The sequence below is a fragment of the Diabrotica undecimpunctata genome, chromosome 5 (assembly GCF_040954645.1).
Source record: "Diabrotica undecimpunctata isolate CICGRU chromosome 5, icDiaUnde3, whole genome shotgun sequence".
Classification (NCBI taxonomy): domain Eukaryota; kingdom Metazoa; phylum Arthropoda; class Insecta; order Coleoptera; family Chrysomelidae; genus Diabrotica; species Diabrotica undecimpunctata.
This window is the reverse complement of record NC_092807.1, coordinates 95,301,773-95,326,901: the sequence shown is the minus strand read 5'-3', so window position 1 is coordinate 95,326,901 and position 25,129 is coordinate 95,301,773. Positions and strand designations below refer to the sequence as shown.

Below are 25,129 nucleotides of genomic sequence, written 5' to 3'. Positions count from 1 at the left end.
AATTTCCGCATTCTTTTCTGTCTCCTTTTTTATAAATGGGGCTAATGTGGGCCAAATTCCAATCATCTGGAATCGTTTGGCCTTCAATTAAGCATTTATTAAAAATATTCACCAAGCTTTCCAAAAGAGCATCTGGTCCATGTTTCACCAACTCGATGGGAATGTCTCCAGGCCCGGGTGTTTTTCCATTTTTCATTTGTTTCAATTCTTTTTTCAGTTCTTCTTTGTTTATCTTATGCACCTCTGAGTTTTCTGTCATTGAGATATGGTCAGGTCTTTCCATAAATTCGTGCCTACTTTCTGTTAATAGCGTTTCGTAATATTTTTCCCACTTTTTATTTTAAATCAGGTTTATATTTCCCTCATCTTTTCTTTCTTTTCTAATACTTTTTATGAATTTCCAAGCTTGTGTCACTTTGGTTCCTCCTAAGCATCGGTCCATCTCTTCGCATTTCTCTTCCCAAATTTCGTTTTTTCTTTTAGTGACTTCCTTCTTTGCTTCCCTGTTGAGTCTGCTCTAAATTCTGCGGTCTTCTGAGTCTTTCGTGGATAGCCATGTTTGATAAGCTTTTTTTTGTCTTTAATTAATTTTCCTACTTCTTCGTTCCACCACTCAGGATTTTTTCTTTTGTCAGCTTCTCCGTACCCCAATGCCTCTTTGCCCGCCTGATGAATGCAATTTTTTATATCTTGATATTCTTTTTCGGCTGTTTCTCTTCGAGTTAAGTGAGTTAGTTTTGAGGCTAGTCTAAGTTTGTAGAGGAATTGTACTGATTCTTGTTTGAGGCTATCAATATTATATCTTATCTTTGTGGAAGCTGCTACCTTCTACTGTTCTATTTTGTTCTTGTTTACTTTCCTGTAGTGTATGGTATATAGTGGTCAGATCCGCATTCGGCACCACGATACACCCTTACGTCATTTGTTTGGAGCCTTTTGTTTTCTGGTTAGATGAGATAGTCGATTATAGATTTTATCTTTTCCTTTGGTTGTTCCCAGGTAAATTTATGTATATCTTTGTGCTGATAAAATCCATCCATTATTTTAAGCTGTAATGTTTCACAAAGATCAATGAGTCGCTCTCCGTTGTTGTTAATTTTGTCTTCACCATATCTTCCTATCACATTGTCTTGTAATTTTTTGCCTACCCGAGCATTGAAATCTCCTAATAGGCATATTTCTTTGGATCGGTTTACATGGGTCAACACGTCAAGCAATTTGTCATAGAATTAATCCTTAACTTTTGTATCAGAATCGTCACTAGGAGCATATACTCCTATTATAACTATCGTCTCCTCATGTTTCTCAAGATCCATCATAATGATCTGCTCGTCTATCTCTTCCCAACTCTTGATATTGTTTTTCAGTTTTGTATGCACGGCTATAGACACACCTCTTTTTGCTCTTAATGATTTTTCAACTCCACTGTATAAATGAATATAGTCGTTCTTGATTTCATTTCCCTTTCCTTTCTTTTTTGTTTCTGTAAGAACGCATATGTCTATTTGTTGTCGTTCTAATTCTTGAAAAACTTCAGTTTCCTTGGTTCTTAGACCTTGTACATTCCATGTGGCCAATCTCATAGTCCTTTTTCGTAGCAGTCGTCGTCTTTTGTTTCCGTCCTTATTCCGAGGCTCTTGGTCGAAATTATTAGCAAATAACTTTTTTCTAGAAGAAGGGGTGCTGGCCCATCGTTCAAACTCGCAGACTTGGAGGACCAGGATTATATATATATATATATATATATATATATATATATATATATATATATATATATATATATATATATATATCTAGGACATGCAATTAAAAACGAAAAGGAAAATCAAACCCTAAAAATTAAAAGGACACAATTGTCATGGGCTGCTTTTGGTAAGTTGAGCTTCATTTTAAAAGACAGAAAAATCCCAATACACTTAAAACGAAAAACCTATAACACTTGTATACTACCAGTTGCAACTTATGGATTGGAAACTATGGCAATAAAAAGAAAAATGGCAGAACAGTTAAGAGTAACTCAACGGGCAATGGAGAGGGCCCTATTAAATATAAGCCTCAGAGACAAAATTTCTAACACCGAAATACGTCGAAGAACTAAAGTAACCGACATCATGGAAAAATTAGCGACATTGAGATGGCAATGGGTAGCACATGTAGCAAGACAAGACACCAACAGATGGTCTCATAAAGTGACATTCTGGAGACCTCGAGAAACAAAAAGAAGCGTGGGAAGACTCAAAAAGAGATGGATAGACGATATAACAGCTGTAGCAGGAAAGCAGTGGATGAGAATTGCAAAAGATAGAAAAGCGTGGAAGCAATTGGAGGAGGCCTATGTCCAACAATGGATAAATGAAGGCTGAAGAAGAAGAAGAAGAAATTAAGAATAAACGTTTTTATAACAAACATGTCAAAAAATTGATTTTTTTATTCTTGGAACATGCCAACGTTTCCATTTTGGAAACATATAATAAAAATGAAATGTGTGATTTTTTTTTTATAAAACCAAAATATTATCCATACATAAACTTCCAATGATATCTCAATTGCAAGTCAAAATTTTAATCCTACCTAGTAGCGGCATTTAAAAGGTTAACTCGCCGTACAACAATACTCTCCATTCCTCTAGGACCTTCTTGTTTTTTGAGTTATGATCAACCGCCAAACTAAAAATCATCAGAATAATTTCTTGGCTACCTCCATATCATATAAATTGTAATGTTTCGTTGGTGTTTTTCAATTGTAAACTCTGCAAACAAAAACTGTCAACAGAATTTTTACAACCGCGATTTGACAGTAGGTAATATAGTAGGTTCCGGGAGCACATGTACCGGAAAAATTAAAGTAAGGTTAGATTTGAAACAGAAATCTATGTTAAATATACTTCATCTAATTTACTTACCGTTGTACATCATCAGCGTCATAGCACGTGAGGTCACATGATACCAACACGAAATATTTAGGCGGTAGGTGTGTTCTTTTTTAGAATCACTTTGCCGAGTACACTGGCATTACAGCCACTAAACATATTTTATTGAATACGCGTAGAAATAATATTTAAAGATTTCTATTAATGTTAACTTAAAGAAATAAACAATAATATGTTTCATTTAATGTGTATAAATGCACTATAAAGCGTTGTTGTGAAGAACATTTGTTCGGAACACACTGTAACTGTAATCGAACGAAGGTGATATATTGGCATAAATTGGTAACACTTATTTGACAGTTGCGGTGTTGACTAATGTTAATAAGTAATGAAAAAAGTGTTGTTTTTGTTTAAGTATTCCATTTTACATCTTTATACGATGCATACAAGCGGCTCAAATTGTTTTTAACAAGATTATTTTTTAACTCTTGTTTTGTTTCTATTTATTTACATTAAATATTAATTTGTTTTGTTGTATAATCCACTTTTGCAATAATTATGTAACCTATTTGATTTAAAATGGATTCAAGATTCTTTTATACTTTGGCAACTATGTCAACTTCGATGTCTGTCAATGATAATGACGTGAAACGGTAAGTAAATTAAATGGACTGCATATAAAAGCTGTTCAGTTCTTTAGGAAACCATGGATTCAATAAATTTAATTATAAAATGTGAGGATGTAGTAGGTAATACAGGTTAGTACGTAAGTATCATATTTGGATTAAGTGCTCTGGGTTAGAGGTTTTTTTGTAAAAAAATTTTAATCGGTGGCCTATGTAATTATTATTTACAATAAAAATATTTATATGTTAATCTTTTATTCTAATGATTCGTAAACCTAATTTTCCGTGGCTTAACCGTAGATTTACCAAAAAAAAAATCGGTTGCCTGTAAAGTCGGTTTTACGGGCGAATATTTTACGTGACAACGTCTTTTTCTCGGTAGAATATTTATTGATATGAATATTATTAAATTGCACAATAGGAATAAGGAATTGAATGAAAATAAGAATTGCACAAATTTTAACTATAGAAATATATTTTGTTTACTAAAACATTGTACATGTAAACTTAAACTTAACTAATTTCTATTTGAGTGATTTTGTTGAAGATAGGACGATGATAGGAGAAATATGAAATGAAAGGAAGTGTTTCTGCTGTAATGTGTCTTGAACGCCAAGAACGCTCGAGAAAGACAGAGACACAAGCACGGAAGCACGCACCGATTCAACGCACCTAATTCTCTAGTGCTGCGCGCGCAGCGGACCGATCATGTTTGAGTGGGAGAGAGACGCAAGGCATTCGCCGGTCCGGCGGGCCTCTCTCTCGTTCGGTGACTCAATGTAACAGACGTGAGCGGGTGTTACACTTTTTCATGAATGACTCCGAGCCACAACCTAATTTAAGACGTTGTCACGTCAATATGTGTATGTACGTTTTTCACTAACTGTAATGAATAATTCAACATAGACAAGCATCAAACACTTTCATTATTAATCCGATCGTTTGTTTCAGAACTCCGGTAGTTGCTACTTGTTCCAGTGTGGTCCGCCAGAAGACTTTAAGTGCAAATTTACCCATCACGTGAATTACTCGAGCGCTATATTGTCTATAAATAGACACTTGCCCGATTTAGAAAGCCAAATAAAGCTTACAAAGCACGAACAAGATTTGAACAAACTAAGGTTGGTAATTATTTAATTGATGCGTGTATAATACGAATTAGATGAAAGATAATTTTGTTTAAACAAAATTATGAATCTTTAACATCATTTGTACGAAACCAGAGATGGCTTAGTGTCATAACCGAATCAAATTTGGAGCTTTTTTGACTATCATATAATTTATATTTCTCACTTCTCCTCCTTTTAACGCTTTATTGGGCATCACGTTGAATTTTGGATGGTATTTTTATTTTTGATATTATTTTTGTAAAAGACTTATATATTATTGTTCTGAAGCTATTTTCTTGTGGCATTTTAAAGTAATTACTATTTAAATGGGAATAAGCCACAATTAAAGGTTAAAGTACGTTTATTGACGTTTCAATTTCCACTTCGGAAAATAAAAATAAATTTTGAGAACCTCTCAAAATAAATTTTGAGAACGATTTCCGAAGTGGAAATTGAAACGTCAATAAACGTACTTTAAACTTTAATTGTGGCTTATTCCCATTTAAATAGTAATTACTTATATATTAATACGGATTAGTAAAAAAGGTAATTTCTGACAAATTTTTATAAGATATTTAAGTGATTTTTATAAAATGACTGCCTTTGATCTTAAACTAGGTTTTGCAGGTGGCAAGAGTTTGTGAAAGTTCTGAGCTTTTGCTCACCTGAAATATTATAAAATTTACCAAAATAAGTTTGTTATACCAAAAGATACATGTTTTTACTAAAGGAAAACATATTTTTATGTAATAAAAAAGTAATAAAACATATGTACATGTATAAAACAAAAATGGCGTAAATTATTATAATATTCCCAGAATTCGAAATCCATTGCTATTTGTAAACTTTGTCTTCTTTTTCTCCTTGTTCTTTTTATATAGACATAACTCTGTATGTTTTTCAATATGCCTCCAGTAAGTTGTCGTTCCATCGTTTTCGTGGTCTTCCTACTGATCGTCTTCCTATTGGGGAACCGTCTCTTTCCGTCTTTACTACTCTATTTGTTGTCATTCGGCTTATATGATCGTTCCATTCTACTTTTCTATTTCTTACCCAGTTCTTCATGTTCTCCACCTTGCATCTACGTCGTATATTTGTACTTCTAGCTCTGTCTCATAGTGTCTTACCATCAATTTTTCTAAGTGTTTTCATCTTTGCTGTTTCTAACATCCTTTTTGTCATCTCTTTGTCAGGTCTTGTTTCTGCCGCGTATGTCATTATTGGTCTGATGACTGTTTTGTAAATTCTGCCTTTCATTTATTTCCCGATATTTTTATTTCTCCATATTGTTTCATTTAGGCAGTCTGCGGCTCTGTTTGCTCTATTCACTTGATCTTTCACTTCGGTTTTGAGCTTTCCATAGCTAGTTAATGTGATTAATTACTATTTAAATGGGAATAAGCCACAATTAAAGGTTAAAATACGTTTATTGACGTTTCAATTTCCACTTCGGAAATCGTTCTCAAAATACAAACATTAGTAAATTGTATTTTGAGAACGATTTCCGAAGTGGAAATTGAAACGTCAATAAACGTATTTTAACCTTTAATTGTGGCTTATTCCCATTTAAATAGCAATTAATTTAAAATGCCACAAGAAAATAGCTTCAGAACAATAGTTAATGTGATGCCTAGATATTTAAACTCCATCGCTTGTTCTATTATCTGACCTTCCAGCTCCAATTTACATCTTAGTAAATTTGCTGTTGTAACCATATATTTTGTATTTTTTGGGCAAATTAACATGTTAAATTTTCTGGCGGTTATATTAAATTGGTGCAGCATACGTTGTAAATCATCTTCACTTTGAGAGTGTAGTATTGCGTCGTCTGCATAGCAGATTATTTTAAGTTGTTTTTTTCCCATTTGGTATCCTTTTTTAGTTCTTACATTGAACCCACATTTACTGAACCATTCGACAGTGAAGCGGATGAGAATCGGCCGCCTGGCCTGCTCGGCTATCTGATCGACTTCTTGTATCACAGTGTAAATATCATCGTAGAACCATTGAAGGGCGCTCCTAGACTTTGAAGATAAAATATATAACTCTATCAATTATGCTTTTAATTGTGAGTATATTCTTTGTATGTTTTTTATTTACTATGGGCTATTTACTATATACCGAGGCCACCATTAGAATACTGTCCTCTATAATGCAATAGGTTTTCAGACGAAAGTACCATTTTTTCTTACCTTTTCGCAAAAGTTCGGATAATCCAAGTATACCCCATTTTATATCCTTCAGCTTATTTTTAAGATATAAAACTTTTTCGTCCTACATCAATGTTCTAATATTATATGTTGGCATAAACCATACTCTTTGCCGTTGTCGTTTGTAAAGGTAGCCTGGTCGATTCCGGGGATTCTTAGCACCCTCTGTTCCTTTACCTCCGAGACTGCTGGAAACCATAACCCGGTACCTGGTTTCAATGGATTGCCTGAGACTGAGGATTTCTTCGTTTCTTATTTTACGGGAATTCCTGGCCGTTTCTCTACCATGCTGACCTGTGCGGGTTGGTAGAAGGATGCTGGAATGAGTTAGGAAATTTGGGGAAATTACAAGGATGGTAGGTCGGGACATGGTACCCTCAAGTAGATCTAACTTTTCCGGAATCGTAAAGTATATCTACTCACTCCCTGTAATTGCTTATCGTAATCGAGGACGTCCTAGAAACATGGTGATTAAACGGTATCAAGCGCATCCAGTACAACTGGATTCAGAGTGCTCAAGATCGGATGGAATAGAATTATTTACGGGGGGCCTATGTTCAGCAGTGGACGCAAAACGGCTAATGATGATGATCAATATTTTATCACCACAAATATTTACATTTTGTCAAATTTAATGTAGTCTCATCTTCAAAAAGCACAAAATCGAAAAAAAAATCAGTTGCTATGCAGTATGCACTTGCTGCAGAAACGATTGGCCGAAAACTAGTTTGCGATGAGTACAGTCAATTCTTGATGTAACTATATGCGGTAAGGATGCATTTTATGTTTACGGATGATTTTACAGCCGAAGTTTGACTAATATCATTTTGAAGTGAAGTTTCACTGGTGCTAGGGTGGAGATTCTCTTTAGTAGCTTATAATAATCATATTCCTTTTCTTCGCCGATAACAGTTTTGGTTCTCCTATTTTTTTTATATGCAACTGACCCAGCGCGAAAAAAACCATTCATTAATTTTTCAAAAGCTCTTATAACTTCCTCCGTTCAGGATATCGCTGTTAATATGTTCTGGATGCAAGTAAGTAGTTTCTCGACCTTTCTCCTTATATCCAGATCATATATTTTAATTTTCTACAGAAAAATTCATTTTTAAAATGAATTACAACTCACACAGACCGATTAAAAATATAATAATGTCCAAGTGACCTTTCACTTATTGATAATAATTACTCACCCCAATCGACAGTTAGATACTCTCTCCAAACTGCTGTCTTACTTTTCTTTGAAATGCCTTTACCTGCTCTTTTTGTACTTTTGAACATATTCTACAGTGATTATAAGTCGCGATATTTTTACACTCCAAAATCACTAGTATTTTGCACCTTCAATTTATGAAATCTCACAAAAAAGGTACGAATACCCTCGTTCTGGGTGGCGGCACCATTTTTTCCTTCAGTTTTGAGTACTAAAGAATAAAAAAAAATTGGTCCCAAGAGTATCCTCTCAAATTTCAAACTCAATGTTTTTGGAATCACAAAAGTGGATATTTTCTGTGGAATTAGTCATATACTCGTATGCCGTTTTAAAGCCAGTCTGTATATAGTTGATGCAAATTCCTTTGATAATATTGTCCTTAAATCTTCATACTTCATTCTCTTATTTTAATATGAAAAATATTATAATTTTTTAATATAAGTATTTAAATTATTTTTATAAAATATGAAGCCTTTCCTGCTTATGAATGCTTCTTTATCGCTTATTAAGGAGATTATTCCGACTTTTAAAGTTTGTTTGAAAAGTTAATATTATCTTTTCTCCTAATTTTTAATTCTTGGAACGCGAGCCAAAGAATAAGTTTTTTCTTTATTGAGGTAATTCCGTTATAAAATATTCAGAATGAGATTTGTACTCTTTTACTTTAGTATATAAGCAAATTCAAAGGTTTATAATAAAGGTAATTAGATCTTTTGAAAGCATTTATTAATTTATTTATTCTTTATTAGGAGATTTATCTCTATGCACGATCTACTTCCTTATTAATTACATTTCTCCCCAACTTACTATTTGGGATTAAACCAATATCAATTACCCTCATAGACATGTAAATAACGATAATAATGGGAGATTCCAATGCAAAAGTGGGCAAAGACAGAGTTGTAAACATTATTGGTGAAAATTGACTGGGACTACGGAATGAAAGAGGTGACATTTTTTTATTTCTATATAAACGCTGTATTTTCCCCTAGAATTCTTCTTTTCATATCTACGGTTTGAAAGCGGTCTCTCGTCTATGGTACTTATGCTGTGCAACACAGACGAGCCGTCGTTCGTCAGCTCGCCGCGTCGGCCGCCGCACGGCCTATGATGAGTACCATGCGTCCTCGGCGGTTTTATGACTTCTGATTCTTCTTATGATTCATTTATTGCTTATTTTTTCTTTATCATTATTCTTTTTTTTTCTACCTATTTTTTTAAATTTGCTGTTTCCATTTTGCTTTGCTTAAGTTTCTGCTTTATATCTTCCAGTTTCTTTTCCATATCCTTGATTTTATTTTTAATTTCTGTTTTGCTTTCCAGAATATCTTCTATAATTTCTTGCCTCATTTGGATCAGCAATTTCTTAATTTCTTCCATGTCCGTTAATATTGTACTTACCTTTTTATGCACGTATCTGGAGCTTTCTTATTTTTATGTTGCTCTTTTTTGACATCTTGAATCGAGCTGTCGTGTTACGGCTTGTGTCTTTTCCTGTGTTTCTTCAAAGTTCATCTATTTATATTGTTGTTTGCTTTCTATACTAAAAATCCTATTCTAATAATTCTCCTTTTAATAAATTTTTATCAAAATAAAGCTAGAAAAATATATTTTTGTTTCACTTAAAATGCAATATATATCCAAAAAATACGAAACGGAAACTATGTACAAAAATAACTATGTTTTTTGCCTAATTAATTCAGTTCTTAACATCTGACAGTGCTGAGCCATAACAAGAAATACTGTTGCAATGAGAAAGGGACCTACCCCCAATCAACTCGTCGAATGGGTGATATCTATCAATGCACAGTTTTCTTAATTTTTTTGGACATTTCCAGATATTCCGCACACGCCGGCAACGTGGTAGAATAGTTCTCCTGTCTGCTAATTTGTCTATCGCTAGTAATAGTAATTAAACAGTGATTAAACATTAATTATAAAATATAATAAAACTAAAATTTTTTTTATTGAATATATTTACTCCTTTTTACATTCATTAAATTAATCAAAAGATCTCTGTTGAATTGCAGTTTTTAACCTAATACACACTCTGTGAAAATTTCACCAAAAATCAATGTTTTTTCATCAATCAATCAATTTCATTACAAAAACATCTGTTTTACACCAGAGAGCAAAACAACTTGTGTTCGAACTAACTTTTAAGTCACTACTTTTGTAAAATCAATCTAAATAACACAAACCAATAAGAAAAAAACCATGGATGACTAATGAAATGTTAGAAATTATGAATTTGATAAGACAACACAAGAATAAAGATAACAGTAAATATAAAGAAATTCACAAACAAGTAAGAAGAAAGATGTGGAGGCAATGGAGAAGTGACTTATAGAAACATGTGAAGAAAGAAGACTTATACAAAAAATACGACGAGAAACTTCTTCACAAGAAAATAAAGGAACTAGCAGGAAATAGAAATAATAGAAGTGTAGCATTTATAACAAACATGGATGATAGGGTCTTGACAACATTAGAAGAAATAAACGACGAATGGAAAATATATATATACAAAATTTATTCTCATAGAATAGGGAACAAGAAAACTGCTCACTGTATGACTTAGAGACGTGAGTGACAAATAAAAGTATATAAAACAGAATCAATGCAATGGAAATAGTGTTTTGGAGAAGAAGCTGCAGATTAACACTAATGGTCAAAGTGAGAAATGAACGAATTAGAGAACTAATCAAACGTTGAAAGGGTTTTAGTAGAAAGGGTTAAACCATATTGGCGATCGCACAGCGCATGCTTTTCTTCTAGCTCTCGCTCAAGGTGGCCTTTTACAAGCGGTTCGTATAATTTAGCTATCGAACTAAGAAGGTAAATTGGCCGAAATCGCACCTCTTCCTCTTCACGTCTACCTTTCGGGATAAGGACAACCTTAGCTTCTTTCAACATTGTTGCAAATTGCTGTTGTTCAAGCAGTTTGTTCAATCTCAGGAAAACCTGCGGGTATCTCAGTGCGGCGAGTACTGTCTCCGGCATGACTCCATTTATGCCAGGTGCTTTTCGGATCTTCATCCTTCCAACAGCTTCGCCGAGTTCCAACTCAGTAAAAGGCTCCGCATCAATAACCCTTTCACGCCTATCCTCTACCTGAGGAAAGAGTTCCCGTATTAAACGGTGTTTCTCCTCCTCAGGCAGGGTGTCTTTTTCCCCTTTAATTCGGCACAGACAATCTTGAAGCCCTGCCCCCAGACATCTCTTTCGAGATCCTGAAGCAGGTTACTCCAACTTTCTTTCTTAGATCTTATCTCATTCCCGTATTCATTCTGCATTCGCTTTAATTCATTTATTCTCTCTTTCAAATCTCCTGCTTGTACTCTTTTTAACCTCTTACACTCCCTTCTTCCTCTCATGTAATTTGCCCTCAGATTTTTAAGATGCTCGTTCCACCAGTATGGTCGTTTTCTTTCATACCTCCCATTTTATCTTACACAAGCCAACTCCTTGCATCACTCAGACCCTCAATTAACTCACGCACATCCTTACATCCCGGACCAATCAAGCCAAAAGCATCTACAAAAACCTCCTCATTTAAACATCTCTTTAGATTGATATTCCCATTTTTACGTTTCTGTCTTTTGCTAGCTATTTCAAAACTCATATACTTGTGTAAGCTGAGCAATTCTTCTTCCAAAACAGTCCAGCTTACGACCCTGTTTAGAAATGTCATTAAAGGCAGTGTGATGTCCTGAAAGGATTCACTATTACCTCTCACGAATATAGGTGCCTTATCGTCTTTTAACACGGTAAGCCCTATGGCTTGGATCCATTCTGATACTCAACTCAGCAGTTACCAGCTGAAGTCCGTTTGAAGAGGTTTACTCTCCGGACGCTGGAACTCACTTAAGGCATGGGTGTACGTTACCTGAAGTAAAATTTAATTAAATATTAAACATCAAATATTAATAATAACATTATGTACAATCTTTGTTAACCTTATATATTTTAAAGGGTTTTTACCCTAATATTTTGGTGGCTCAGGTATGTTAACCTGTATTTTTAACCTGATGATGGAAATGTTGTTCCAAAAACGTTCGTTTTATTTTTTGTATCCCTTTTAAGGATTTTTTAAATATAACCATTTACAAAGATTTAACCTCTTATTTAGATAAAAAACCACAACCATAAGTTACATCTAGGTTACAAACTTTCTTCTGGAAATTTTAATTTAAGGAAAAAATACTAATTAATCTTGTTCTTTTAGATTAGATGCATTCCATTGTTAATTAAAAACAAGTACAGTCTAGGATAATATGCTATTTTCCTTTTCTTGGCTTATCCTTCTAATCTAAAAATTACATTAAACACTTTGAACAAGTTATTGTATTTATTTAAACGAAATATTTATTTTTATTTCTACAGGAAAACCGATATTGAATCAGAAGCTCCGGTGCATCTAGTACCGGACATTCGAACAACACCGTCAACCACAACAACAACGATTTCACCTATCAGGGAGATAATTCCCATTACCAAGAATTCTAAAGTTGCCGAGGAAGGTAAGAGAGTTTATATTTCTATTTTGTATTTAGATAAAATCCAAATAAAACAGATTTATCTCTTCGTTTTTCTTCTTGGACTTTTCTTCTTACCTTGCCCTGTTCTACTCTATCGTTTTTTGCTCATTTTATCGTTAATAAAATTTATTTTTCTAAATATTCCGCGATTTTCTTATTCACCTGCCATATCAAACTTATTCGACGTTGGCCATCACCATTGCGAAGGATTTGAGTAAAGATGCAGGCGTGTTTGTTCTTACACCTTGTTCTGATGCCTTTGTTTAGCAGATCAGTCATAGCTCGCTGGTTTTCTCCCTTGGGCGACCATCAAGTTTTGTCCTTAGGAAAATAGGTTCACCTTTCTATACTTTTTTTTTGAAGGAACACCCAGAAAACTGGGACAAATGAAAGTTTCGCAAAGAACGTTTTAATAAGTCTATTTAAATAATTACCACGACGTTTTTTGAATGCCGATAACTTGCTTACGACAGCTGATTTATGACATTTAGTCGTCGTGATGTGCAAAAAAAACTAGATAACTTGTCGGTGATACAATATTGACACGAACTGAGTAAAATTATTAATATTCCGACTGTCTTAAACTTTCTAAAGTGCTGCTAGCGCGAACAAGAGCTTGTAGCTCACCCAATGCTGGATTCGAACTAATGTCCCCTAGTCCCCTTGAATCACACTCCGCTCGTAACGGTTTCTTAAAATTTTAGAAATCGCCCCCCTGACCTTCGAGGTATATAAAGGATATGTTTACATTTAAATTACCTTCAACTCTCCTTTCTTTGGTAAAACTACCTGAGAAGGGTATTTTTCAACTTTCCTTATTGTTGGGAATTCCATTTTTCGAATGACCCAAACCGATAATTTAGAAATTACTAATGGTCGTTTCATTGTTAAGATTATTTGAAGACTCTATGCAAGCTATACATACAGTACAGATTATTAGATGGTACAAAATTGGCAATTTTGCCCTGCCGTCTTTACTTGGCAATGTTTCAACTACTCTTGTCAGTGGTCATTTTAGAGAGGGAGCGTTGTCATCGGTTAGGAGTACAAGATCATTGACTTTAATGTTTTCTTGGGGTAGAAACCATTTGGGCTGATTTTGGAGGCGATTTAAATAATCCCTAGACCAACATTTCCAGAAATGCTGGTGAATTTTGTTGCATTTCTGCCACGGTGACAAACTATTTTCGGATCTTGTGAAGATATCTTTCTTTGGATAGGAAGTCATGCTGCTTCCGATGAGAAAATAAGCGGGGGTTAGAAACTAATAATCATTTACACTGCCTGACAATGGATAGAGGGGCGTGAATTTAAAACAGCTTCTATTTGAGCCAAAATAGTGGTTAATTCCTCGAATGTAAAAATATTATTTCCCATCATCCTTACCAAATGATACTTGCAGCTTTTTATAGCTGCTTCCCAAATTCCACACTGATCTGGAGATCGAGGTGCAATGTACTTCCACTCAATTAATGTTGAGGCTGCGAATTCCTTTATGGTAGGTAGGACATCCGCTTCCATAAAAAAATCGTAAAGCTCTTTCAACTGATTACGAGCTCCAAGAAAGTTGGACGCATTGTCCGGATGAACGGTTTTAGGGATACCTCGGCGTGAAATGAATCTTTTCAACGTTAGTAGGAATGCTTCAGTGCCAAGACCGGACAGTAACTCTATATGGACTGCCTTAGTAACGAGGCAAACAAATACTGCTATATAAGCCTTAAAAATGTGTGCACGTCGCAGTTTTGAAGACTTTATTTGAAGTGGGCCCCCGTAGTCGATGCCGACATTTGTGAATGGTCGAGAGACCTGAAACCGTTCTTTGGGTAGATCGGCCATTATTTGATGAGCTAGCCTTGCGTTAAATCTGTAACAGTTCTTACATTTGTATATGATCCTCTTGATTTCTCTCAGTCCATCAAGAGGCCAATAAGTGAGTCTAATGTTTGACAATGTATTTTGAGGGCCTGTGTGCAATAGGCGAATGTGCTCTTTCAAGCAACGATCTACTACCTGGCATTTTGTAGGAAGAAGAAGTGGAAATTTTTGATTATACGAAACATTTGCTTAGCTTTTAAATCAGATGCGTCTATAAATGGATTAAATTTTAAGATAACCTTATTTTTGACTGTTTTCTGATGCTTTAAGTCTTTAAACTCTGAATGAAAGAATGTTAGTTGAATGATTTTAACTATTCTCTGCTCTATTAGTTCGGTAGCCGAGAGTACGAAAGTTTTCATTATTTTAAAGATTATAAATATACCTATTGCAGTATGAAATTACTCTTTGTAACCGAATGAAAGATGAGAATTTACAAAAAGTTGTATATAGAGTAGGTTTCGAATTATTTACAGTGTGTAGAATACCTTTTATTTCAGGGACATCTATTAAATCAATATTTGGAACGAATTAATTGAATTTAGTGGTTGTGTTCATTAGAAAATGGGGACCATGCCACCATGTTGTATTGTCTATCATCAGGGCCGGTGTGGTACCGCGAGACAGAATATCTGCTGGGTTATCTTTAGACTCTATGTGATTATATAAATAAGTTCGCGTTAACTCTTGTATTCGAGTTATACAGTTTGCTACGAAGATTGACCAACGAGAAGGGTGAGAATTTATCCACGCGGGTACAATTTGGGAGTCTGTCCACAACCTAACCGAAGCTATGGAAGAAACCTTTGGTTAAATAATAAAAACGATGTTTGAAATCAGGGTAAAGAGCAAGACAGCCCCTAACAATTCAAGCCTTATAAGTTCTAAACTTATAAGTCTTATTAGTCTAATAAGACAAAGGGTCGATATCATTTGTACCATGTAAAATATCATCTACATAACAAGAATTTTGGTAATACCTAATGGGTATTTTTCTTGATTGCGAACTGCCAACTCTTTATGGCACCTAGTACTTAATAAACTAACTGAATTTGTGCCGTAGGTCACAGTCTGAAGTTCTAGACATTTTAATTATTCCTGAGGGGAATTGCGCCACATAATGTTTAATAGAAATGTTTGTTTCGGATTGATTCTTATTTGTCTAAACATCTTTTCGATGTCTGCGATGAGTGTATATTTGTAGAGTCTAAAGCGAATTAGAATTTCGAACAAATCAGGTTGTATAATATAACCTTTGAGCATAAAATCGTTGAGAGACACATTTGAGGTTGATTTCATTGATTTATCAAATATATCCCTGAGTCAGGTAGTTAAGCTATCATGCTTGAAAACACAATTATGTGCGAGAAAAAACTTATGTTCGGACGATTCATTAATCTTAGAAAGAGGAACGTATTTACAATGACCTAAAGAGACATATTCTGATATGAATTCAGTGTACTAATGCCGTAATTCGTCTGATTTGTTGAGCCTTTTTTCAAGATTGAAAAAACGTCTTTTTGCCAAATGAAACGATTCACCTAATTTCTGATATTCATTAGGTGTCTTCAGAGGTAGGTCTACTTGAAATCTGCCACTAGGAAGAATTGTTAGCGAAGGTTTAAATATGTCCTCAGCTCGCTGTTCTGAGCGAATCAATGTTTTTGCATGAATAAAAGTGAGTGGTTTAGCCTCTTCTATTTCCCAAAATTTCTTTAAAAGAGAATCGAGATCAGCAGTTCGTGCATGTAATGAAATATTTGAATAATGTGAGTGAGCATTGTTCGTTGAAGAAGTTGCGTTTGATCCTAACATTGCATAACGAGCGTATGGGATATTTTCACCTACAATATAACCCAAATGAGTGTTTTGAAGAATAGGAAGGTTGAGGCCTAATTTTAAGCCGTAAGTAACTAGGTGGCAATAAATATCAGCTCTAAAAGAATGTCTACGGCCAAAGGGGTGCAGAAATGTGGATGTGCAAGTTTTACATTTTTTGGTATTTTTAATAAATTTAAATCCAGCGCGACTTGTGGATGCTGGCACGTAATGCTTTCGAGGACAGCACAGGACAGATTAAAGTTTTTACCAGGAGATCTGTTTGAATAGATTTTAAAATCTACCATCTTCTTTGAAACAGAAGAAGTTTGAGCCATACCTGATAATTAAAGATTTCTGATATAGGGTGAATAACAAATTTTTTTGACTAACCTGTCTGTTATGAACGAAACTTGGCTACCGGAGTCTGTTAAACAACGAACTGAGATAAGATTATTTTGAACATCGTAAACAGTTATCAAAGCAGTTGCGAGTAAAATTTGTAGATTGTTCGAACACACGGAGTGAGACGAAATATTGCTCGGACCTGGTAAACATTGTGGAATTGCATTTGGAATAAAGTTGTTCTGCGAACCTTTCCCTTCCTCTTTCGTTCTTATTTACAATAATTTTATTTTTGTTGTCAAGTAGTACAGAGTGAATTGGTTTTTTCCGATCTCAGCAATTGACTTTTGCATTTCTCAGCTTGTATTAATATTTCTATTGCGTATGGTAGTATAAAAGACCCTTGCACAAAATTTACAAACTCACAATGGTATAAATACGCACAAAAACCAAAGAAATTATTTATGCGGATTTATATAATTCAAATAGCCATTCATGTCTTCAATTAAAACCGTTTTAATTCGGGTGTTTATTGTTGTGGAGGCGTAAGTAAAACATAATCATTTGGTGCAGCAATTGAATCGTAGCAGCGGGACCCATCTAATTGGCGGTGCATATCTAAAAATGCAAACGTTTAAATTTTCACGGAAGTTAACTAGCGGAAGCGTGAAACGCTGAAGAAGTGAAATTATCAGTCCAAAACCGACGGTCATGGCGTGATGGACAGTGTAAAAATTCATTAATCCCGTCAACCAGATTTAGAAGAGTAACGTAAAAATAATTAGTACAAGTGTCTCTCTCTCTTCTTCTAGCTGTGTCGAAAGCTAAAATATTCCAGCAAAAACTAGATACGAAAAAACTTGGTACAGTTTTTTGCCGCAGAGTGGATTTCTTTATTCCGTAATTATCAGAAAAAATCCCATAAATCCCCAAAAATCCCATTAAAGAATTCTATATGGATACAGAAAGCCAAGTCATACACAACGGTATAACATCTGACCCAATAGCTGTGCTAAACGGAGTAAAACAGGGCTGTATTTTATCTCCCCTACTATTTCACATTATACTGGACTCCGTACAAACAAGGGTAAACTATTATAACGTGTTTATGTTTAGGTAAGATTATTTATTTATAAGCTTACAGCACGATATTATCTTATCAACTGGCTAAAACTAATAACAGCGCTTCTTATACACGGAATACTAATACTAGAATTATCTGGAATAGCCTACCTCTATTCTTCACCACGTGTATTCATTACCAACACGAAATTAGCCTTTTCGTTACACTATAATCTAGAAATTTACTGGGGATTAATAAACAGATTGGACGATCTAGATTACGCTGATGATATACCTCTTAGCACTTACAAAACAGGAGAATCCAACTCCAAGTAAACAGATTACAAAAAAAATCAAAGAAGGTTGGTCTAGAAAAACAAACATTAAAAAACCAAAAAATGCAATGTGGCACCAGAAACAACCAATCTATTGTGATCAACAACCAGGAAATTGTGATAGTAGTGGAATTCGTGGGAGGCAGAATTGACTGTAAAGGTGGTACAGAGCGTGATGTACAGGGAATAATTAATAAAACTCGTAATGCGTACAATATGCGTAATTCCATATGTAAATCCACGATTTACTCAACTAAAAATAAAATTAAAAGCTGTATTTCTATATGGCTGTGAAACGTGGAATATATCAGCACCAATAGTATACTATTTATAAGTTTTCATCAACAGAGAGTTACGAAAAATCCTTCGTATATTTTGACCTAATCGAATCTCGAATCAAAATTAAATCAAACCAACCAATAAAAAATAAAGCAAATGAGGCTAATCAAGAAAATGGAGATAGCTGGACCACACCCTCTGCATACCCCCACACCGAAAAAAAACTTGAAAAAGGACAGTTCTGGACGAAGAAAAAGAAATGGAAAAATCCTGGAAAAAATCACTAATGACCGTACGCAGCTACAACAAAAAGGTTTTTGGAAAGGGCGGAGATGAGAATGCTAAGAATAATTACTGGATAGTGGCGAGGAGGCATAGTAAGGTATCTAACACATATAGAGTAGCTATTTTTTTGATTCTATTGATTTGCCGATACATCTTTTCGATGTCAGCCATGAAAACAAATTTTAATTATAAAAACCGACAGAGGATATCAAAAGGATATGGCTGTACTTGATAACCAGTAAGGAATATATCGTTGAGAGAGTATCTGGAAGTGGCCTTGCGCTTTCATCAAACACTATGCGCAATTTAGTAGTCAGTGAATCATTTAACACACAATGATGGGGTTGAAAATATTTAGTTTTTATACAGGTTAAAAATAACCAGTAAGGAATATGTTGAGGGAGTATCTGGAAGTGGCCTTGCGCTTTCATCAAACACTATGCGCAATTTAGTAGTGAGTGAATCATTTAACACACAATGATGGGGTAGAAAATATTTAGTTTGTTTTGAAAGGTGAGAGGAACATATTTAGTGTAGCTCATGGAAATGTATTGATCAATTAATTGTTTGTATTTTTCGAATAAAGAAGGATTGTCTTTTAATCTTTTTTTAATTGATTCGAAATGGTTTTTTTTTAATTGGAAATGATTCACCAAGCTTAATATGCTCGAATGGTGATTTTTGAGGTAAGTTGACTGGAAGTCGGCCATTTTCGAGAATTTTGTGGTGAGTACTGAAATGCATGTATTTAATTTGAATTTTTTATGTTAATGAAATATGTTTCAAGCTGTAACAATTATATCATGACAATCTATCAAATCCAACTGTATATTTTAAATATTTTTCATCGTAAATCTGTATTATTATTTTGTAATACCCACAAAACTAATTCAATGTATATATGTTAAGGTTACTGGTAAGCTAGTAGTGAAACAATGACAGCAGAAGTCAACTGACGTAAAAAACATCGCCGGACCAATTATATTCAGTGGATAATTAATTTACTTTCCGTTTCTAAGGCAATTAGGCGTAATTGTATGTGAATTCAGGCAGTGGTGATTTCCAAATATCATAACACTGAAAACATTCACCATTGTCTAGTTTCAACATTCTGAATTTCTAATTAATAAAGGGGGAATTTAATTCTTTACGTTTATTATATAAATGTAAGAAAGTTATGTCAATTGAAAGAATATGCGAACACGTTAAGTGAATAGAAATGTTATGAAACGTTACTGTTAGTACCTAGTCTTACGAAATTTTTAATATATAACTGATATACATAGTAGTAATAAGATATTTACGATTTCCTTTTATAATCAGGTATATATAACTTTAAAGCAGTGACACGAAACGCTAAAACTCATGGGAACATAAGATCATTGAAAAAAAAATTGAGGATACATACAGTTGCAGTATATAAACGCTTTAAATGCGGCGACGTTTGATGTCGCCCTTCTTTTTTACAACCGATTGGATGCAGTTTTAAAAAGATAAGCATTTTATGTAACAATAAAACACTGAAAACTTTGTTTTCAAAACTTCCACAAAATTTATTTTAAATTCTAATTACTACAGCTGTTTCGGCTGATTGCCTTTCTCAAGTGATCTGTTTTTGGCATGGGTTTACACTTTATAGTCTCTAATGAAATAGGTTGAGGAGGGGAGAACTGGTTGTCTCAAGCTGGTCATTCAGAATTATATCTGTGTTTTTTAATTTGTTGATTTTCATAGATTCTAACAAAGATAGCTTAAGGCCTTTATTTTGAATGTGGAGGATTTTAAATTAAAGGTGAAGTGCGCATGTAGAATCTGTTTTTCTATTATTAAAAGCTCTTTTATGTTCTGCTATTCGTTTATTAAAATTTCTACCCATTTGGCCAATGTAATTTTTTGGGCAGTCGCCACATTTAAGTTTGTACACACCACTGTGTAAGTGTTTCTTATGTTGGCTTTTGTTGTTTTTAATATATTTGCCTAGGTTGTTATTTGTTCTGAAAGCTGGTGTTATTCCTTTCCTTTTTATGTGTTTGGCTATTCTTGTTGATATTTTGCCTGTATATGTAATCGAGCAGAAGGTACTGGGTTTTTTCTCTGGTGGTGGAAATACTAAGTTCAGGGCTTTCTTGTGTAGTTTTTGATTTAACATTTTATTAATTATAGTACTCTATACCCTGTATAGATTCCAATAATGTTTACTACTTTGACAAAAATTTAAATAATTTGTTACTATGACGTCATTATCATTTCTTAGATTTTTTATAGATTTTTCGTAAATGTTTTAAAGATCGTTCATAGATCTTTCATGGATCTTTCAAACAATTGACTTTTATATCAAATCTCAAATCTCACGTACTATATTAAAAATTACAAAACCATTCAAAGATCATTTATTTGTTGGCATTCATTTCTTAAATGGGTATATTATTTTTAGAATAACGTACAAAGATAGCTATCAATGGTGTCTTAGACTAAATCAAATAGAAGTACTCTGACATTGACAAAAATGGCTCGTCCCTTTTGGAGTGGTCAGAAGAATATGGTATCCACCTTATTTTCGACGTCAATAATAGAGGCACTTTCAGATCTGTAGCTTGGAAGGCGCACTGACAACAAAGGCCAACCTCTACCAGCATCATGTTCGATATTCCTCATAGCCAACACTGCCCCATTCTCATCAAAATCGGTATTGGCATTCCAATTATACGATCTTTTCCATGTCCCAGATGTAATTTCAGGAAAGCTAACTGGTCTGCTTTCTCTAGTAATCTTGATAAATGCTTAGGTTGGATCCCACCAAAAAGCATAAACTACAAGAGATTGGCAGAAGCAATAATGACATCAGCAAAAGCAACAGTTCCTAGAGGGTACCGCAAACAATATATTTCTGGATGGCCCGAGGAGAGCACAACACTATATGAAAAATTCCGAAGACGGAAGGCAGGAATTTGCAGACGAATTACTTAACAGCATTGATACCGCTAGGCGCGAAAAATGGACTGAAAATCTTGATTTCAAAAACTCGAGTTAACAAGCCTGGTCACTGCTTCGACAACTAGGAGGCAGTAAACCACCCTATCGCCCAACTAATCTAGTAATACCAAACTAAGTGCCATACAACATAATATCTACCTCAAGAGCACCCCAAAACCGTTTACACACAATTAAGTAAAGTTAAAAAAGATCTCAAAAACTTAAATCTACTTGTCCACTGGAAAACTGGAAAAACCACTGGCTTTGATGGCAGTTATGCTGTTTCTAAAGCAAAGTGGAACATTTACTAGGAAATGACTTACAAATTTCTTCTCTGACATTCTTCAGACGGAAAATGTTCCTCATCAACTAAAAAGAGCAAAAAGATCTTTATGAAATGAAAACGGGAAAAGCCAATTGCTTTGATGGCAGTCATGCTAAGTTTCTAAAGCAAAGGGGAAGATTTACTAAGAAATGACTTGCAAATTTCTTCTCTGACATTCTTGTAACGTAATATTTTGCCTACCATCTAGGGTATAATTATAGGGGGTTTGAAAACTAGGGACAAAAACTACTGGGAATGGAGATAGAGCAAGCAAAATAAATGAAACTGTGCGAACGGCACTCAGGGCTTGTTTGGAGAGCTGGGTCGTGGATAAGTTGAATGGCAATGGGGTTGGATTGGGGCAACTACAAAAAATGAAACAAAGGGGTGCTTACATAAGTCTCTTGGAACAAATGGGCAAACAAAACAACAGAAAGGACCTTTAGCAATTTAAAAAGAATGCCGCTTCGTGGTGCCAAATTATAACGATTACAACAACTAGTTGCAACTATTGAAATAATAATTAGAAATACAAAATATATCTTTTTAAAGGAAACTCAAAAAAAGGAGTCATAAACTTTTTTTTTATAAATAAAAAAATGGTTTAGAGAAATAAATCAAACATTTCATTGTTGTGTCAACACAAACAGTTACAAAAATACAGATGGCACAAAAAATACTATATTAGTAGTTACAGAGAATTATACCAAAATAATAAAGAAAAACTTACGTCATTATCCTTTTACAAACTCGGGAGATGCTACAAAAACTCACAAATGTTACTGAGCTATAAACTGTGGCAAATAAAAAATTATTACAAGTAAAGAATTATCTTTTTAAATAAAACTATCATAAAGAAGAAGAAGAAGAACTATCATAAAGAGGTTAACCTTTTTTTAAAAAACACAACAAACCAATGTCAAAAATGATAAAACTAGCTGTCATAAGATCTACAATATTAATTATCAAAATTTAAATTGTTATGAAAGCAATTATTATTTAAAAACAATTGTTTGTTGTTACTTCAAAATTAAAACATAAAAAGTTACCGGGATTCATCAAAAAAAAGCACTAAAGTTTCTGAGGGTTGAAACTGGATTGGGAATCTCTGAACACGAACAAATTTATCTCCAAACTGCCAAAAAGCCTGAGATGACCACCAGGGAGAAATAAAACGAGGATGGAAATAACGATTCTTCCAAACCTCACTTAAAATGCAACTGAACCATTAAACTGATTAAACTGCTACGCATTTTCCATGAAAAGGAACAAAACAGAAAACTTTCAAATTCGACTTGGAATTTGGACATAACGCTGAGGCACACCGCTTTTGACCACGAGCGAAGGAATTGATGATGGTGTGATAAAACCGAAAACGTTTTAAAGTTTTGTTATTGCTTTTTTGATAGTTGATTATTAATTAAATACAAAAATCACACAAGGAAGTTTTTTTAATTATGGTGCAGCCAACCACTGGGAACATTTCCTGTATATGTTATTATAGTAAGTATTTAAAGTGTAAAATTCCTGAAAATAGAAAAACTAGTGCATAAGACAAGAAAAGGGAACTTCGGCAAAATATCTATCACACAGAAGTAATTTTAAAAACTTTTGCAAATATAAATGTAGAGACAAACATGAAGACAAACTGATAAAAAACTCTTACCTCTTGCTTGTTAGGCTGAAGGTAAAAATCAGCATCTATATAAGAAAGCATCGGTTGCCGTTTAAGTTTCGACATTGCAGTTGCAAAAAAATATAATTTTCCTCAAACCTCGTAACGTTAAACACACTTTCGAATCTTCTGAAAACCTCCGTTCGAAAATTCAACGCACCAATAAACAAAAACTATCCAACCGACGCGCCGTCACCAAGCGTCTCTCTTGTCTTAAATTCGCAAGACAAGTGACGATCACTGTAACGATGTTACTAACGAAGAAACTGTACTTTGGTAGGAATAGGAAAAACAATAGAATTTCACGGAGTAATATTCTTATTGTTGGAGATGATTAAATTGTACGTGACGACTACAAAGCTACACGAAACTAACGCGCATTGTCATTTAAAAACGTTAAGTATGGCATTGTTTTGATGGCACTAATGGAGAAATAAAAACGGAGAATAGAAGATCGTTAAAACAGCCCTAATGTAGGGCTGCTATGCCGTACCTCTTGTAACGATGCGAAGAGATATATTTTCGAAATATATTACAAACCTCGTCCAGAATTTTTCAAATAATAAACCTATTTACAAGGAGCATCTTAATGCAATCTGATTAGAAAGATCAACGAACAATTCTTTTCTATCCAGATATCTTGTGTATCTTTAGATGTTTCCCAACAGTGTCATCGCATCTTGCATTGCCTACTTTTGCGTTGAAGTCCTCTAGGATCAAAGTGTTTTCATCTTTTTTAAATGATATTTTGATATTTAGATAATTCGGTGCTATCTTGATTTGTATTATCTCAGAAAGTGGTGCGAAGTTGAGGACCGACCGAGCGGTTTTTATTGACAGGAATTCCAAATAGTGATGTAGTCGATTTTCCGTACCATTGTCTTAGGTTTTTCAGCCATGATGTTCTTCTTCTACCAGGACCACGTTTACCTTGGATCTTTCCCTGCATGATCAGATGTAAAAGTTCATATTTTTCAGGATGTCTCATAATGTGACCTCTTTATTATATAGACCAGTTGTGTTGTTTGGTTCAGGCGTCTAAGAACCTCCTCATTTCCAACTCTGTCGACCCAACTTATTCGTAGTAGTCGTCTATATAACCACATCTCAAAGGTTTCCGAGCATTTAAGCATCGCCTCACTTAGGCTCCAAGTTTCCACTCCATACAATAGCTCTGGAAAAATATAGCAGTATATCATTCGAACGCAATGGTCAATGCTAAGATCGTGGCTGCAAAGTGCGTTCCTCATTTTTACAAAAGTGGCTCGGACTTCTATACGGCTTTTAATTTCTACGGTTGGATCTCAGCTGATGATATTACTGTCGAGATACACGAGTTCCTTTACTCCTACTCTGTCCAGTACGGCATCTGCGACTTTTATACCGTCATCCTGTATATAGTTTTGTTTTCTAACTATCATTTAGTTAGTTTTCTTAACGTTGAGTTTTAATCCATATTGATCACATGTTCATTAGATTTTGAAGGTCTTTCCGCAATTAGCCAGCACTTAGTTATCGTCGGCATATCTAATATTATTTACGGTTACCTCATTAACAATAATACCTTCTGTTGTCTCCATTAGGGC

General features: G+C 34.3%; 2 protein-coding genes across 5 annotated transcripts in view; one reads left to right on the top strand and one right to left on the bottom strand.

Moving 5' to 3' along the window:
- The window catches only part of LOC140441504 (protein phosphatase 1 regulatory subunit 14B), a 153,599-nt gene extending 129,910 nt beyond the window's left edge, over positions 1-23,689 (bottom strand). Inside the window, exon 1 of the mRNA XM_072532262.1 lies at positions 23,535-23,689. Coding sequence (XP_072388363.1) covers positions 23,535-23,609 — 75 coding nt within the window. The 5' untranslated portion in view covers positions 23,610-23,689. The remainder of the gene's footprint in view (positions 1-23,534) is intronic.
- The window catches only part of LOC140441500 (uncharacterized), a 116,931-nt gene that overhangs the window by 6,215 nt on the left and 85,587 nt on the right, over positions 1-25,129 (top strand). For all 4 annotated transcript variants that reach the window (XM_072532257.1, XM_072532256.1, XM_072532259.1 and 1 more), the window contains exons 2-3: positions 4,447-4,616; positions 12,414-12,550. In XM_072532257.1, the coding sequence (XP_072388358.1) occupies positions 4,447-4,616; positions 12,414-12,550 (307 nt within the window). The remainder of the gene's footprint in view (positions 1-4,446; positions 4,617-12,413; positions 12,551-25,129) is intronic.